Source organism: Amia ocellicauda, chromosome 18 (genome assembly GCF_036373705.1).
Source record: "Amia ocellicauda isolate fAmiCal2 chromosome 18, fAmiCal2.hap1, whole genome shotgun sequence".
Lineage (NCBI taxonomy): Eukaryota > Metazoa > Chordata > Actinopteri > Amiiformes > Amiidae > Amia > Amia ocellicauda.
In genome coordinates, this window is record NC_089867.1 from 10961168 (window position 1) to 10974846 (window position 13679).

A 13679-nucleotide genomic window follows, 5' to 3' on the forward strand; every position below is an offset into this window, starting at 1 on the left:
TATGGTGTTCCTAATAATCCTTTAGGTGAGTGTATATATATATATATATATATATATATATATATATATATATATACAGTGAGGGAAAAAAGTATTTGATCCCCTGCTGATTTTGTATGTTTGCCCACTGACAAAGAAGATTTTAACAGTGAGGGACAGAATAACAGCAAAAAATAAAAATAATACGTATTTCAAAAAAGTTATAAATTGATTTGCATGTTAATGAGGGAAATAATTATTTGATCCCCTATCAATCAGCAAGATTTCTGGCTCCCAGGTATCTTTTATACAGGTAACGAGCTGAGATTAGGAGCACTCTCTTAAAGGGACTGCTCCTAATCTCAGCTCATTACCTGTATAAAAGACACCTGTCCACAGAAGCAATCAATCAATCGGATTCCAAACTCTCCACCATGGCCAAGACCAAAGAGCTGTCCAAGGATGTAAGGGACAAGATTGTAGACCTACACAAGGCTGGAATGGGCTACAAGACCATCGCCAAGCAGCTTGGTGAGAAGGTGACAACAGTTGGTGTGATTATTCGCAAATGGAAGAAACACAAAATAACTGTCAGTCTCCCTCGGTCTGGGGCTCCATGCAAGATCTCACCTCGTGGAGTTTCAATGATCATGATAACGGTGAGGAATCAGCCCAGAACTACACGGGAGGATCTTGTTAATGATCTCAAGGCAGCTGGGACCGTAGTCACCAAGAAAACAATTGGTAACACACTACGCCGTGAAGGACTGAAATCCTGCAGCGCCCACAAGGTCCCCCTGCTCAAGAAAGCACATGTACAGGCCCGTCTGAAGTTTGCCAATGAACATCTGAATGATTCAGAGGAGAACTGGGTGAAAGTGTTGTGGTCAGATGAGACCAAAATCGAGCTCTTTGGCATCAACTCAACTCGCCGTGTTTGGAGGAGGAGGAATGACCCCAAGAACACCATCCCCACCGTCAAACATGACTTGGAGTGGATCTGCAAAGAGGAGTGGGACAAAATCCCTCCTGAGATGTGTGCAAACCTGGTGGCCAACTACAAGAAACGTCTGACCTCTGTGATTGCCAACAAGGGTTTTGCCACCAAGTACTAAGTCGAAGGGGTCAAATACTTATTTCCCTCATTAACATGCAAATCAATTTATAACTTTTTTGAAATGCGTTTTTCTGGATTTTTTTGTTGTTATTCTGTCTCTCACTGTTAAAATACACCTACCATTAAAATTATAGACTGATCATTCCTTTGTCAGTGGGGAAAATCAGCAGGGGATCAAATACTTTTTTCCCTCACTGTATATATATATATATATATTGAGATCATGTGACAGATCATGTGGCACTTAGATTGCACACAGGTGGACTTTATTTAACTAATTATGTGACATCTGAATGTAATTGGTTGCACCAGATCTTATTTAGGGGCTTCATAGCAAAGGGGGTGAATACATATGCATGCACCACTTTTCCGTTTTTTATTTTTTCAATTTTTAAAAAAAGTTTTAAAAAGTTATTTTTCATATTGCACTTTAATTTTGTGTATGTCCATTACATGAAATCCAAATAAAAATCCATTTAAATTACAGGTTGTAATGCAAAAACGCCAAAGGGGGTGAATACTTTCACAAGGCACTGTTGCAAGAATGCCAATCCAAATGACCTCTATGTCTAGTCAGTGCCCTGAGAGACATTAGGAGGCAAGACTAGAAGAGTGTGAAACTGAAGTCCCTTTAAATCCCTTTCCCTAAGAATCCCATCAAGACATCATGCTGTGTGGCTGGTTTGATTGTACACCATGGGAACGTATTTGATAGTGCCACAAATTAAACAAAATCCACTTGGGTAGTACACAACCTGCTTGACTTTAGTAGGTGCATAAACTACATCCCAAACAAGTTTATGAGGCTGATGCTGTTTTGTAGGGTGCATCAGGAAGAAGGGGAGTAGCTGGGAAGCCGGGAGGTATCGGTCCAAAGGTGAGTATAACTGTATGTCTTCATAGACTATTGCAATGTACAGAGAGATGATTTCTGATAGACATTTCTGTCATGTGATAATGGTGTCCCCTATGGGCCAGAAAGGTCTATGGCATAGTGGCCTATATGTGAAAGCCATGGACTAAAAAACACTTATTTAAGGAGCTTTTGTTAATTTTACCATAGCAACAACAATTAACCATGCACAATTACCATGGTTTTACTGGGGTTATACTGTAGCTTTAAAGTGGTTTCCCATTTCCTAAGGTATTCCCATGTAGTAATGTGCAGTGCAATTTTCTTTAACCAATCGGAAAGCACTGTAAAACTATAGTAAAAATATAGCAAAACCATCTTAAAAGTGGAAAAATCCTATAGTAAATTGACCACGGATAAACATACATAATGGTTCCTCTTTAGTAGATGTCTTCTATGTAAGCAGGATGGGTATTAAACCACATCTACCCTCTGATGTGTGAGCTGCTGTGGGGGAAATATAAAAGAGATTGCTTACTGGTCAGACGGATCATGTGTGCCTAAGTATAAAGAATTTGTGCTTTTGGCTACATACCCACTTAAAGGAATTCTCTCTTACGAGAAGCATTGCTGCTGTTTAGAGGCAGGAAGTCATGATAATGCGAGTAATTCCTGGCAGTTTTGGGAAAGTTTTATGCTTCCAATGTACACACATGAATGAAAGAATTGCTGGAACACTGATGTGGACCTGTTTGATTTACTTTTTTGTTTGTTTTGTTTGTAATGTAATGATTTTTAATGAGTTTTGTTTGTGTTTTGTTTTTGGCCTTCTAGAGGAACCAGCTCACAACTTGCATCTGTGTGGCATGTTGTTTAAAGAAAATAAATAAATAAAGTGTTTTAATTTTGACCGTAAATATTATTCTTTCAGGGTATTTCTGGTGATCAAGGACCACCGGGTCACAGAGGTGAAAAGGTAATTTAAGTCCAACACCTAAAGAATTATTCCTTTCTTGTTCTGTTTTGGTTGCCCATCAAGTGCATTGTCTTTCGTTTAGTCAGTTTTGACATGGTCCTGTTCGTTAAACCCAATGAGGAGGTGAAATATCATAAATTAATGGAATCTGTAGCAAATATATGACTAAGATTCAGCTCTTGGACTCAGCTGACATAAAAATGTAGTAGTTGTGTATTTATATTAATGAATATGTAAATCTCAATAATTATAATAATGAATTTCTAATAAAATTATGTTGTTTGCCATTGTTCATGTATATATATATATATATATATATATATATATATATATATATATATATATATATATATATATATATATATATAATTAAATGTGACTGAGATGTTATTAGGACACAACTGATCTTGTCAACAACTGTTGTCTTTAACCTAGCAATGAATATGTTCTGTCTCATTCCAGGGTGACAAGGGACCTCCTGGAGAAAAGGTATGGCCAATGATGATTCATGGTCAAATACAGCAATGCATAAAAAGATTGGAATGAAAAATGGTATCTCTCATATTGAGTGACATTTTCCTCATTTTGCTATTAATTGAATTGTATATTAGAACTACAGAAGCAAGAAAAAGGCCCCGGTTGTGAATAAAAGGGGTTTATAATGATGTGACAACAAATATGAAATCAAAAAGTTGTTCTAATATGCATCCATCTATGCTCAATTACCATTTCATCCAGTTCAGAGTGACATGGTGAGTCAAATCATAGGCAGACCTATGTATATATATATATATATATATATATCGCAGTTCTGGTACTAACTATGTTTTGCTCCCTGCAGGGCCCTAGAGGATCATCTGGGTCAAAGGTCAGTATGCAGAACATAAAGATACAGATTGTTATTTCCTGCTTTGATGTATTTCATATATAATGATATTCCAGTACCTTTACATTTCTAGGATCTGTTTCGATGTACAGCACAAGAAACTTAACAGGCATTTTGTTTTGAAAAGCTCTGTGTGAAATCAATAAAATGATATGAGCTGTAATCATGGTTATCATCTCTTGTCAGCCAAGTCTTTCAGCTTGCAGGAACATTGCAGTCCCACTTATAACACTGCATGAGAATTAAGAGAAGACTAAGGCTGTCCCCAGTCATCCAGACACTCGTGCAGTCAGCGCTGTGGTGTTGTGTGGCCTCTATTGCTGCTCACAGGCATTTCTGAAAAATACATCCTGTGTTATTGTGAAAACCTGTTAACAAGGCGGAGTTGCTCAACATCCATTGGGTGAATTATTTTCTAGAAGAGTTGTATTACAAGCACTTCTATTCATGTGGAATACATTTATACAGCTTCAGTTCCTTCAAAAATATGGGGTGCATTAAAGGTCTTATGAACTGTGCTTTATAAACAAGTCCTTTAAAAGGTGCATCTGATGCTTGAATGGTGCACATTTCTGTTACTAAAGATTTATTTCAAATTAACAGGGTGAAAAAGGAGCAAATGGCATCGATGGTAAAGACGGAGTCCTGGTTTGTACTTCCTCCTACTTTGTCTTTTGTTAGATATTTTTCTTTAAGTTTGTATTACTCTCTATGTTTGTGTTTGTATATTTCATAACATGCATGAGAATTACTCTGTACTAAACTGATGGTCGAAGTATTTAGTCTGTACTGAATTCAAACAAAAGAGGCAAATGATTCTTGTGGTGTTAGAGATCAGAAGAACTCAATGCATTTGGAAAAAAAAAATCTTATTTGTGAGCAAACCTCATTGTATGTAAAATATGTACATTTACATACATTTACATATTTAAGCACATATTTGTGTATGTTTATACTTTATGCAAATGCAAAGGTAATATTTTCCATCCCAGCCTTGTGTATGTCATTAAAACACACATCTTTCATCTTTCCTCTGTCTAGGGGGAGCCCGGGTCTCCAGGCCTGCCAGGGTGCAAAGGGGAAGATGGGCCGGACGTAAGTGAAGGCAGAGATAGCAGCAAACACACTCACCCACTCACCATGCCTCCCACACACCACTGCACTGCCTGCCTCTGTTTTCTAAAGCCTGCTTCATGTTAGCTCACAAATATACTCAGTAGTGGATAGTGGGATTTGAAAGAAAATATGAATGTATACCTTCAAAGCAATCAATGTTTCATGATAAGGAGCATAACAAGGAACAGGAGAGAGTTTTCTGATTCATAGCACATTGGATTCCTCAACATCACTCCTGCAAAACAGTTAACTTTGGGACATGTTATGTCATCATAACTTAATCATATATGTCCCTCTGATTGCTGTCCTGTATAACTCCTTAAAATACTGCATTTGGTTTGGATTGTTAGCCTGATCAAATTGGGGTCATTTGCACATGTTACTGAAGAACTCAATCAAAGTGTTGAACATTTAAGGATAATATTTTTTTAATTAACCTTTAATTAACCTTTAATTAACCTATCTACTTATTATGTTTTTGTGCTGATTCAAGGGTGAACCAGGTCCATTTGGGCAAAAGGGAGATCTGGGCTCTTTTGGTGTTAAAGGACAAAAGGTTTGTGGTTTATCCAGCCATTTCAATCAGCTGTATGTTTGTTGTGTGTATCATGATATCTTTACATATTGTGTTATATATCTTTATAAAAACATACACACAGAAACACACACACATTTAACATAATTAATTAAACATTTAGACAATGAAAATAGAGATTGCCTGAAGCATGAAAAAAAACATTTTGGTGACAGAAATTATTAAATATATACATATATTTTTATTTTCTTCTCTGAAGGGGGAGATGGGAACTCCTGGAGCTGAAGGTTTGCCTGGAGTATCTGGACCTACAGGTTTCAAGGTACAGAAAACAGTGCTGTTCTTTGAAACATGAAAGACAGGTAGAGGATGTTCTTTGTCAGACTAAGAGCAAATATCATTGTGAGAAGATACCAAATTTATCTGGAAATATGTTTCCTTACTCTGAGAAGATATGCCAGGAAGATGACCAATATGGGACGAAGAATATTCTCTTCTCACCTGTATCACACCTTTTGATCTTTTCTTAATCCCAGGGTGATGTAGGACAAGTAGGTGTGAAGGGAAACAAAGGGGACAGAGGAGATGATGTAAGTATCTCCTTTCCTTACAGATGGTGGAAAGCCAGAATGACTATGCAAAAATGCAATTTAGAAAAGAAAAATCATACTATCTGGTAACCTTTCAAAAAGCATTAACAAAATCTCAAAATCCTCACTCAACATAGTAATGGGAGTTCTATTAAATCTGAGCCCACTAGTTTGAAGAATTTGTAAAAATTGTAAAGCTCAGAGTTCAGGTGCAAGACCGTGGGAAAACTCTTACGCCACTCAGTCCTACAGAAGTGCAATTGGATTAATGTAGCAGTAGACATAATCAGCCACACATATTTCTCATTCGATATTTCTGTTTTGAAGATTACCAAAAATAGAAAACAAAATGTTGATGATGTCAGCACATCCACAATGATTAATAGGGGAACTATTGTGTCCACGTGTCCAAATCACGTTAATTTAAGACAAATCAAGACTAGGAACTAGGAAGATTATATATCTAGCTCTAGAGAGATCCTCTTGTTCAGGTTCACAAAATCGGTATAGCAGTGATATAGTGAGCCATATAAATCCAGAACAAATCAATCAAATTAAAGGCCCACTTCCTTACCAGTAAGCATTTACTTAGGAATTAGATTATTGAGCATGTAGCTAAAACAGGTCATTAGAAATTGTATCTACACATACACAGTATTACATAGTAATGACATCTGGCACCAAAAAATGTGGATATATTTACGGAGGTTGCAATTGTTTTATTTTGCATGTCTGGATCTTGAAATTAACTTGTAAAGACAGTGTTTGTGATAAGAAAAAACACAAGAGACATCCGTGCAATTAATTGCATGTTTCCAGTTTCCTTGGTCGTCATGCAGTGAAAAGGTCTTGTTTTATTCAGTCAGCTGTTCTTGGGAACCGGAAAGAACCAAGAACCACAATGTAACCTCAACCATAGACAAGTCTGGTCTAATTAAAAGGGGGGAGTTAACTTTTATGTGAACCAATGTTTCATCAAGACATTTTCCCTTCAGCATTAGATTTTCACACAGACATCAAAGACCAAACATGTCATTACACATCTGACATCTTTTCATTATTGTGTTACTTAAAACCACATATAATCCATATAAACCTAAAGTTTAGTTTAGTATCTAGGATAAGAGTAGTAATCTAGTATTAACAACACTTGACTAGGGTTACATGCTGTTTACTGCCAAGATGTATCAGACATTTGACTGTTTCTACATGTTATTTGAGGAGGTGATATCTTTATATTTAAGGCCTTTGTATAGAGGACGCAGAATATTGTTGTGGCTACAAGTTCTCATTTGAGGCTTACAATTGGCCGACCAATATGTATGAACAGACTCTCTCCCTCAGCGGTGGAGGGGAAACATATGGTAGCAACAGTGTCACAGGATCATTCATCTGAAAACATCCTCCTGTTTAATTTTCTCTTGTTTTTCGCAGGGTGATTTCGGCAGCACAGGAGTTTCTGGCAAAAAGGTACTTAAATCAAGCATCACAAAAAATAACTCATGGGCATAACTGTGTCAAATAAAGACAAACATACACTTTTAAAATACCAGCTGTTGAACAGCCTTTTCACAGCTTAATAAATGACTGTTACAACAACATGTCAATATTAAAGAAAATGTCAACACACACACAAAAGAAAAGGGAACTCTAAAATGAGAAAATATTGAAGCCTATTGAGGTTGGAGATATGATTACATTAAGTAGGGATACAGATTAAGGTATTGTTAAATTGAAGTCATATTTTGGCTAATTTAGCTTAAAAGATTAAACCAATTTAGGGATCAGATTATAGTTATATTGTGGTTTGGGCTAGGGTTTGGGTTAGCTTATCCAGTTATCATAAACCTCCTTTAATGTATGGAGTGCCTTTCTACTGAGTTAAGTAAGATCCACATTGTTTCAATTTTTTGGTGTAATACACTGGAGTCAATTATTTCCAATTGGCACTGAGAAGCAGTATCATAGTTTGGAATAAACATTCAGAACAATTTTTAACTGTGCTTAAACGTAAGGAACGAATGCTAAATAGAAACACAATCTAGTGTGGCATTCACAGTGGTTACTTTATGAAGAGTAGGCCAAGACAGGTCTTCAATAGCTGGCTTTACAACAATATTGGATTCACATTGACAGACTCCTCAAACATAAGTCATCAGGGACAGCAAAGATGCATTTAGGCCTGAGAACAGGAGGCACTGAAGGAATCATAGTTTCTGAAATTAACTCTAGTCATGTTGAAACTGTTGTAATCATCTTTATGTTTTGTATGTTTATTGCTGTCCTGAAGTGATTTATTTATGACAATTGTATCGTCACAAAAAACTGTCATGTCTGGTTTTAACATTTGTATATAATAAACATAAATGGCAGATTTAAAGCATACAAAATATGTATATGTGATGAGTGGTTGAAAGTTTAATCAGCATGGTGGTGGAAATGTCTGAGGAATGCACAAGATTAGAGATACAAGTGTTCTGTACTGTACAATTTATGGAAACAGGAAGTCACAAATTTAGGGTTGTGTGATCTTTATTTTTTTTCAAGGGTGAGAAAGGAGAGAAGGGAATGCGAGGACCTGCAGGTATCAGAGGAGCTCGTGGTGACAAGGTAAAATCAGCTGTTTAAACAAGCATCACTTTCCTTCGGTCACCTCACTTTTTCCCTACTTCAGCACTACAACTAAAAACTTCACAGATTTTAATATCATCATGTCTAACGATTCCAATCACCCAGCCTTTATTGGTAAATCAGTCTTATGCGAAATCTCAATTTCTTATTTAAATGGCTTTGAATGTGCACATCAGTGGACATCAAATGCAGTATTGTTGTGGTGGTTGATTTATGAAAACAGGATCCTAATACATGTTATTAATTTCACAGAATTTCCTCAATCATTTCAGATCCATCCATTTCCCACAGAAACAAACAAAACATCAATGAAAGTATGATGTTAGTTAAAAGAGAGGAAGTTGAAAAGTCAAGAGCGGATAGTCAAATGGAGCTTGTGTTTGTATTTTCAGGGCAGTTCTGGCCCTGCCGGTGCGCAGGGACATGAAGGAGCTACTGGTGTGGTCGGGTCCAGAGTAAGTTTCTCCTTCAAGTCTAATAAATATTACTCTACCATTTGTCTGGCAAATAATTATTTTCCTACCTGTTTTCATATTATTTTTTTAGGGCTCAAATGGTGTCACTGGTTTAAAGGGCTATAAAGGGGAACCAGGACCTTTAGGATCTGAGGTAGGTAAAACGACATTGGTGGAGGCCTGTGGTGGCTTGCACATGTTCTAGAGACTTTAGGCATTGATTTTACAGCATAACTGCATTTGCCTTTTATTATAAACTGTAGTGAACTAAGATATTGGGTGAGTAGGGTTACACATAATGACACTGATGTTAACCAGTGGATAAACAACACCTTGTTTGGTAGCTCTTGTTCCCCAAATCTTTAGTCTATCTGGCAAGGTGTCATACACTCACTGACTACTGACTAGTTTTGCTTATACATAAACCACCGAAAACACACCAGCCTGTAACAATGCACACAAAATGGTAATCCTCCACTGAGCAACCAATCAAATTCTTCCATACTGGAAAGCCAACTGTAATCCACAGCAACTTTTCTGAAATAACAGCACCCTGCCTCTTATACCTAGAAACTATTACTCCCATTCATTCCTAGCCAGACTGCACAGATACACAGCTAGTGTTGGAGCACAATTCTGCACTGGCCTGTTACAATATTGTAAATAACTATCAATTTGTCATGGCAAGAAACTGCTGTTTTATTGTGATACAATACGATTTATCTTTTATATTAAATAATTTTTTCAGCTGGACGCCAGTTGCTCTGAATTGCTTTATTAATCAAAAATGTATTTGTTTAGACTGGAATGTAAAACAAAGCCTACATGCCACTTTCTGATGCATCCCATGTTATATGCTCTCTGAAACAAACTAACCTTGTACAGAATGGTAACATGTCTGGTTAGAAAGACATCTTAAATCCAGTAGTAAACAGTAAAGTAATTAGTAGCATCATCAGAAAATACAACAATCTGTTTCTCCTTGCATGAACATGTCACATTTCCCACCCCCCAAAGATCTGTGTAAACAGTGATTAATATTGCAAAACATATGTTTCATTTCAGGGGACAAAGGGTTTAAAAGGGTGGCCAGGACCTCAAGGGGAGCCAGGGCCTATCGGCGAAAGAGTGAGTGCTCTGTAAGAGGAGAGTTCGGTCAACTCTTCAGGTCTTTCTTCATATGCAGACGACTAATATACAGCATTAGTGCTCACACAGTGTAACGGTGAAGGTGAATAAGCAGGATGTGTTGCACCGCATAAAGGAGACGTGGCTTTGATACAGAGAGTGAGAACACACCTAATAGGGTGCTTTTCTCTGTGACATCATTTGGCAAAATATACATTGTGCCGGTACCACTTCTTTAATGGATAGACTACAAAAATGTACCTTAGAGCTTGTAAATCCATACGTTTGACTATGTAACATTGTGAACTTAGGAATAATATAAATGAACTGTCTGGTCTGAATATGGTGTTTTGCAGCTTTAATAATAATACAAAAAAATGTTTTAGTTTGTAAGGGAATGTACAAATACAGATAAACTAATTTCTTTAGTTCCCTCCTTCCACTGTTTTTGTATTATTCATATTTGTACGATGCATGAATTCATAATTATTTAATTTTTCATTCATTTTTCATTTTTGATTGTTGTTCTGCTTGTTTTATCAGGGCGAAGATGGTGCGCAAGGAAAAGGACTAAAGGGATACCCTGGCTTTCAGGTCAGTCCTCCGTCAGTCTGTCTGTCAGCTGTTGTTTATAATACAGACTGCCAATTCAAGTGCTTTAGGACAGAGTTATGTTACAGAATGGCACAGGAAAATAATTCTTCTCAATTCATCCTCGCGTTTCCAACAAATGAATGAAAGCAAACACATTAATCATACAAACAGTGCTCAAAGCACTTCCTGTTCCAGCAAAGGCATTAGCACATCAGAAATAAGCGATTTATTTCTGAGCAAATATCACTAGGCTCGTATGGTTCAGGGAAAGTTAAGGAGACCCATATGACATTTTAGATCTTTCTTTGAATTTAAGTGACCAGTTCTACAATGCTAGGAAAACTGTTTATAATAGCCAGCCCATATTCCATGACTAATTTCCATTGTAATGAAGCAGTAAACAACTAAAATGTAATTTAGATGGAACTATGTGCTAAATGACTGCAATTTCTTCTATAACTCCCCTCCCTTCAGCACATCACTGGGATTAACTGTATTACTAGTGCACTTGGACTCACTGAACTAAGATGTATCCTTATTGTATGTTGTACTGATTGTATTACTTTTGTAATGATTAAAAATGTTTCTTGTGCAAACTATCATTCCCCCTGGATATGGGCATCTACTAATAAATACATAATAATTATATTAATATATCTATCTTGTATTGTAATATTTTAATTGTCTTTTCTTTTTAGGGATTTCCAGGGTTAAGGGGGCCAGGAGGCCTGAAGGTAAAGTTAGATTATCATCTGCTTTATTTTAGTATCCTGTGCAAAAGCAAAGTATATATCCTAATGCCTTTATATTTAAAACTAGACTTTCAGTCTTTAAGAGCACAACTACATACGCAAGTGGAACAGAGTCACAACATAATGTTCACACTTTTCCATAGGAACTGTGCACAACACGGCCTTTTAACTCTATACTTTATTTGTTTTTGTTTTGTGTAGATACTGCCATGTGTAATCTTCATAGTAAATGATTTATACAGTGCTTAATGTATATTTGTGATGACAGGGCTAAATTAGTCATAACCTGTGGATATAACAAGTCTGCTGAAGATTGCGACTGTTTACATTGTCTACACCCTGAGGAATTGAACAGTGTTTGTGAAAATGAAGCATCCCAGACTTATAAGGACTTCATATTGCAATTGAATCCAGTCAGAGTATTAAACGTCTTTTTTCTTTGTAATAGAAAAATGTGACATATTGTTCTATGCTTACCTCTTGGCACATCCAGCCAGGCACTGAGGTCTGTTCTTTCTCTCTTTGTTCCTGACAGGGTATCAGGGGGTTCCCAGGACTGAAGGGAGATGAAGGGTTGCCGGGTGACCGAGGAGATGATGTAAGGTCTCCTATGATCCCTAGCCTCCAGTAGCAGTCAGGTTTATAAGAGGAGCATTGTGACCATTGCATGTGGGAGGAGAGTGCATTGCTTATTTTTGATGGTACACAAGTTTCAGTCTTAGGAAACACAAATACATTTTTGGAAACTGAATTGCACTTACAATGGGAATGCATTTCAGCTTTAACCGAGCTGAAAACCAACTGTTTTGAAAAGGTTAGGTAACAAAAGGTTTTAGTTCAAATCTGGGGTATGTATTCAAAGTAAGTAAGCACCATGATATTTCACAGATGTGAGTAATAAACAGTGTAAATCAGACTGGGATAGTCTAAACAAAATAGATGGTACTCCTTGTCTCCTGGTTTCTAAAGTCCAGGACCCTTAAGCGTACAAGAAAAAATCCATGGTATTCTGCTTTTAAAAGAAATATCATAGTTCGATCTTTAGAGAAACTGCTTGGCTGTTATAGCTGCTTTATTCTTATTTTTATTCTGTTTCTAGAATCTTCTGCCGGGTAAAGAAGGATCCAGAGGTCCAAAGGGTTATCCAGGCCCAGCAGGAGATTATGTAAGTTTGCTTGTTATTTAAATTACCTTTTTTGTTCAACCCTTCAGTGTAGAACTCTTTCATCTTAAAACCAAAACTAACTGTACAAATCGGTGAAAAAAACAAAAAACACTTATCCAATGGGCCGTCAATATTGTACAATATAAGGTTAACAACACAACAACAATGTTCTTTGGAAAGTGTGTTTACTTTATTCTATCCCTCTCTCAAATGATTAAGTTTAAACGTGTTGAATTACAATAAACATTTTCAGATAAAAACAAGATTTATTTTTTTCTGACCACTTAAATAAAGGATCATATGCCTAAGTCAAGTAAACAGGCAGGACACTCAAGTCTTTCTTCTTTGTAAAGGGCCCACCAGGACCTACTGGACACCCGGGAGCTGATGTAAGTATCCTGTCTTCGTTCATGGGGGGGGGGGGGGGGGGGCGGTTGCATGAGGACACACTTTAGGCTCTTCCCTGAATGACTTTTAATTATTTTAGAAATTGCATCTTTCCTCAGCTTTTTGTCTTCACTGAATTTGTTTGCTGTAAAATGTCACAGGACCCAGCTAAGTGAGCCAAGTGATGGTAGCCAGTGATGTCGGCCTGATTACGCAAACTCTCATTTGTATTGTGTACTGTAGCAGATTCCATCAGATTTTAGATGATGCCGGCCTCGCAAAAGTTAAGCTAATGTGGAAAAGGAAGTAAATGTATCTAGCGGAAAGCAATAATTCAAGCATCTAGTTATATTTACCTGAGATGCAAACAAAGTTGTGAGTCTGTCTTGTGTTTCTGCAAAGACATAAACTTTAAAACCTGCTAATGGGTTTCTGTGTGCTTACAGTTTCCTCCAGCTGTAATGCGTAACACTTCTTCAGTTTCACAAATGGGAATTTTCTATATCTGATTGGAA

At 36.9% G+C, this 13679-nt stretch overlaps 1 protein-coding gene across 1 annotated transcript in view; it reads left to right on the forward strand.

Moving 5' to 3' along the window:
- The window catches only part of LOC136713657 (collagen alpha-1(VI) chain), a 33231-nt gene that overhangs the window by 13624 nt on the left and 5928 nt on the right, over positions 1-13679 (forward strand). The window contains exons 10-28 of the mRNA XM_066690835.1: positions 1920-1973; positions 2881-2925; positions 3388-3414; positions 3767-3793; positions 4415-4459; positions 4853-4906; positions 5421-5483; positions 5722-5784; positions 5999-6052; positions 7487-7522; positions 8600-8662; positions 9076-9138; positions 9230-9292; positions 10204-10266; positions 10810-10860; positions 11559-11594; positions 12148-12210; positions 12712-12777; positions 13131-13166. Coding sequence (XP_066546932.1) covers positions 1920-1973; positions 2881-2925; positions 3388-3414; positions 3767-3793; positions 4415-4459; positions 4853-4906; positions 5421-5483; positions 5722-5784; positions 5999-6052; positions 7487-7522; positions 8600-8662; positions 9076-9138; positions 9230-9292; positions 10204-10266; positions 10810-10860; positions 11559-11594; positions 12148-12210; positions 12712-12777; positions 13131-13166 — 972 coding nt within the window. The remainder of the gene's footprint in view (positions 1-1919; positions 1974-2880; positions 2926-3387; positions 3415-3766; positions 3794-4414; positions 4460-4852; positions 4907-5420; positions 5484-5721; positions 5785-5998; positions 6053-7486; positions 7523-8599; positions 8663-9075; positions 9139-9229; positions 9293-10203; positions 10267-10809; positions 10861-11558; positions 11595-12147; positions 12211-12711; positions 12778-13130; positions 13167-13679) is intronic.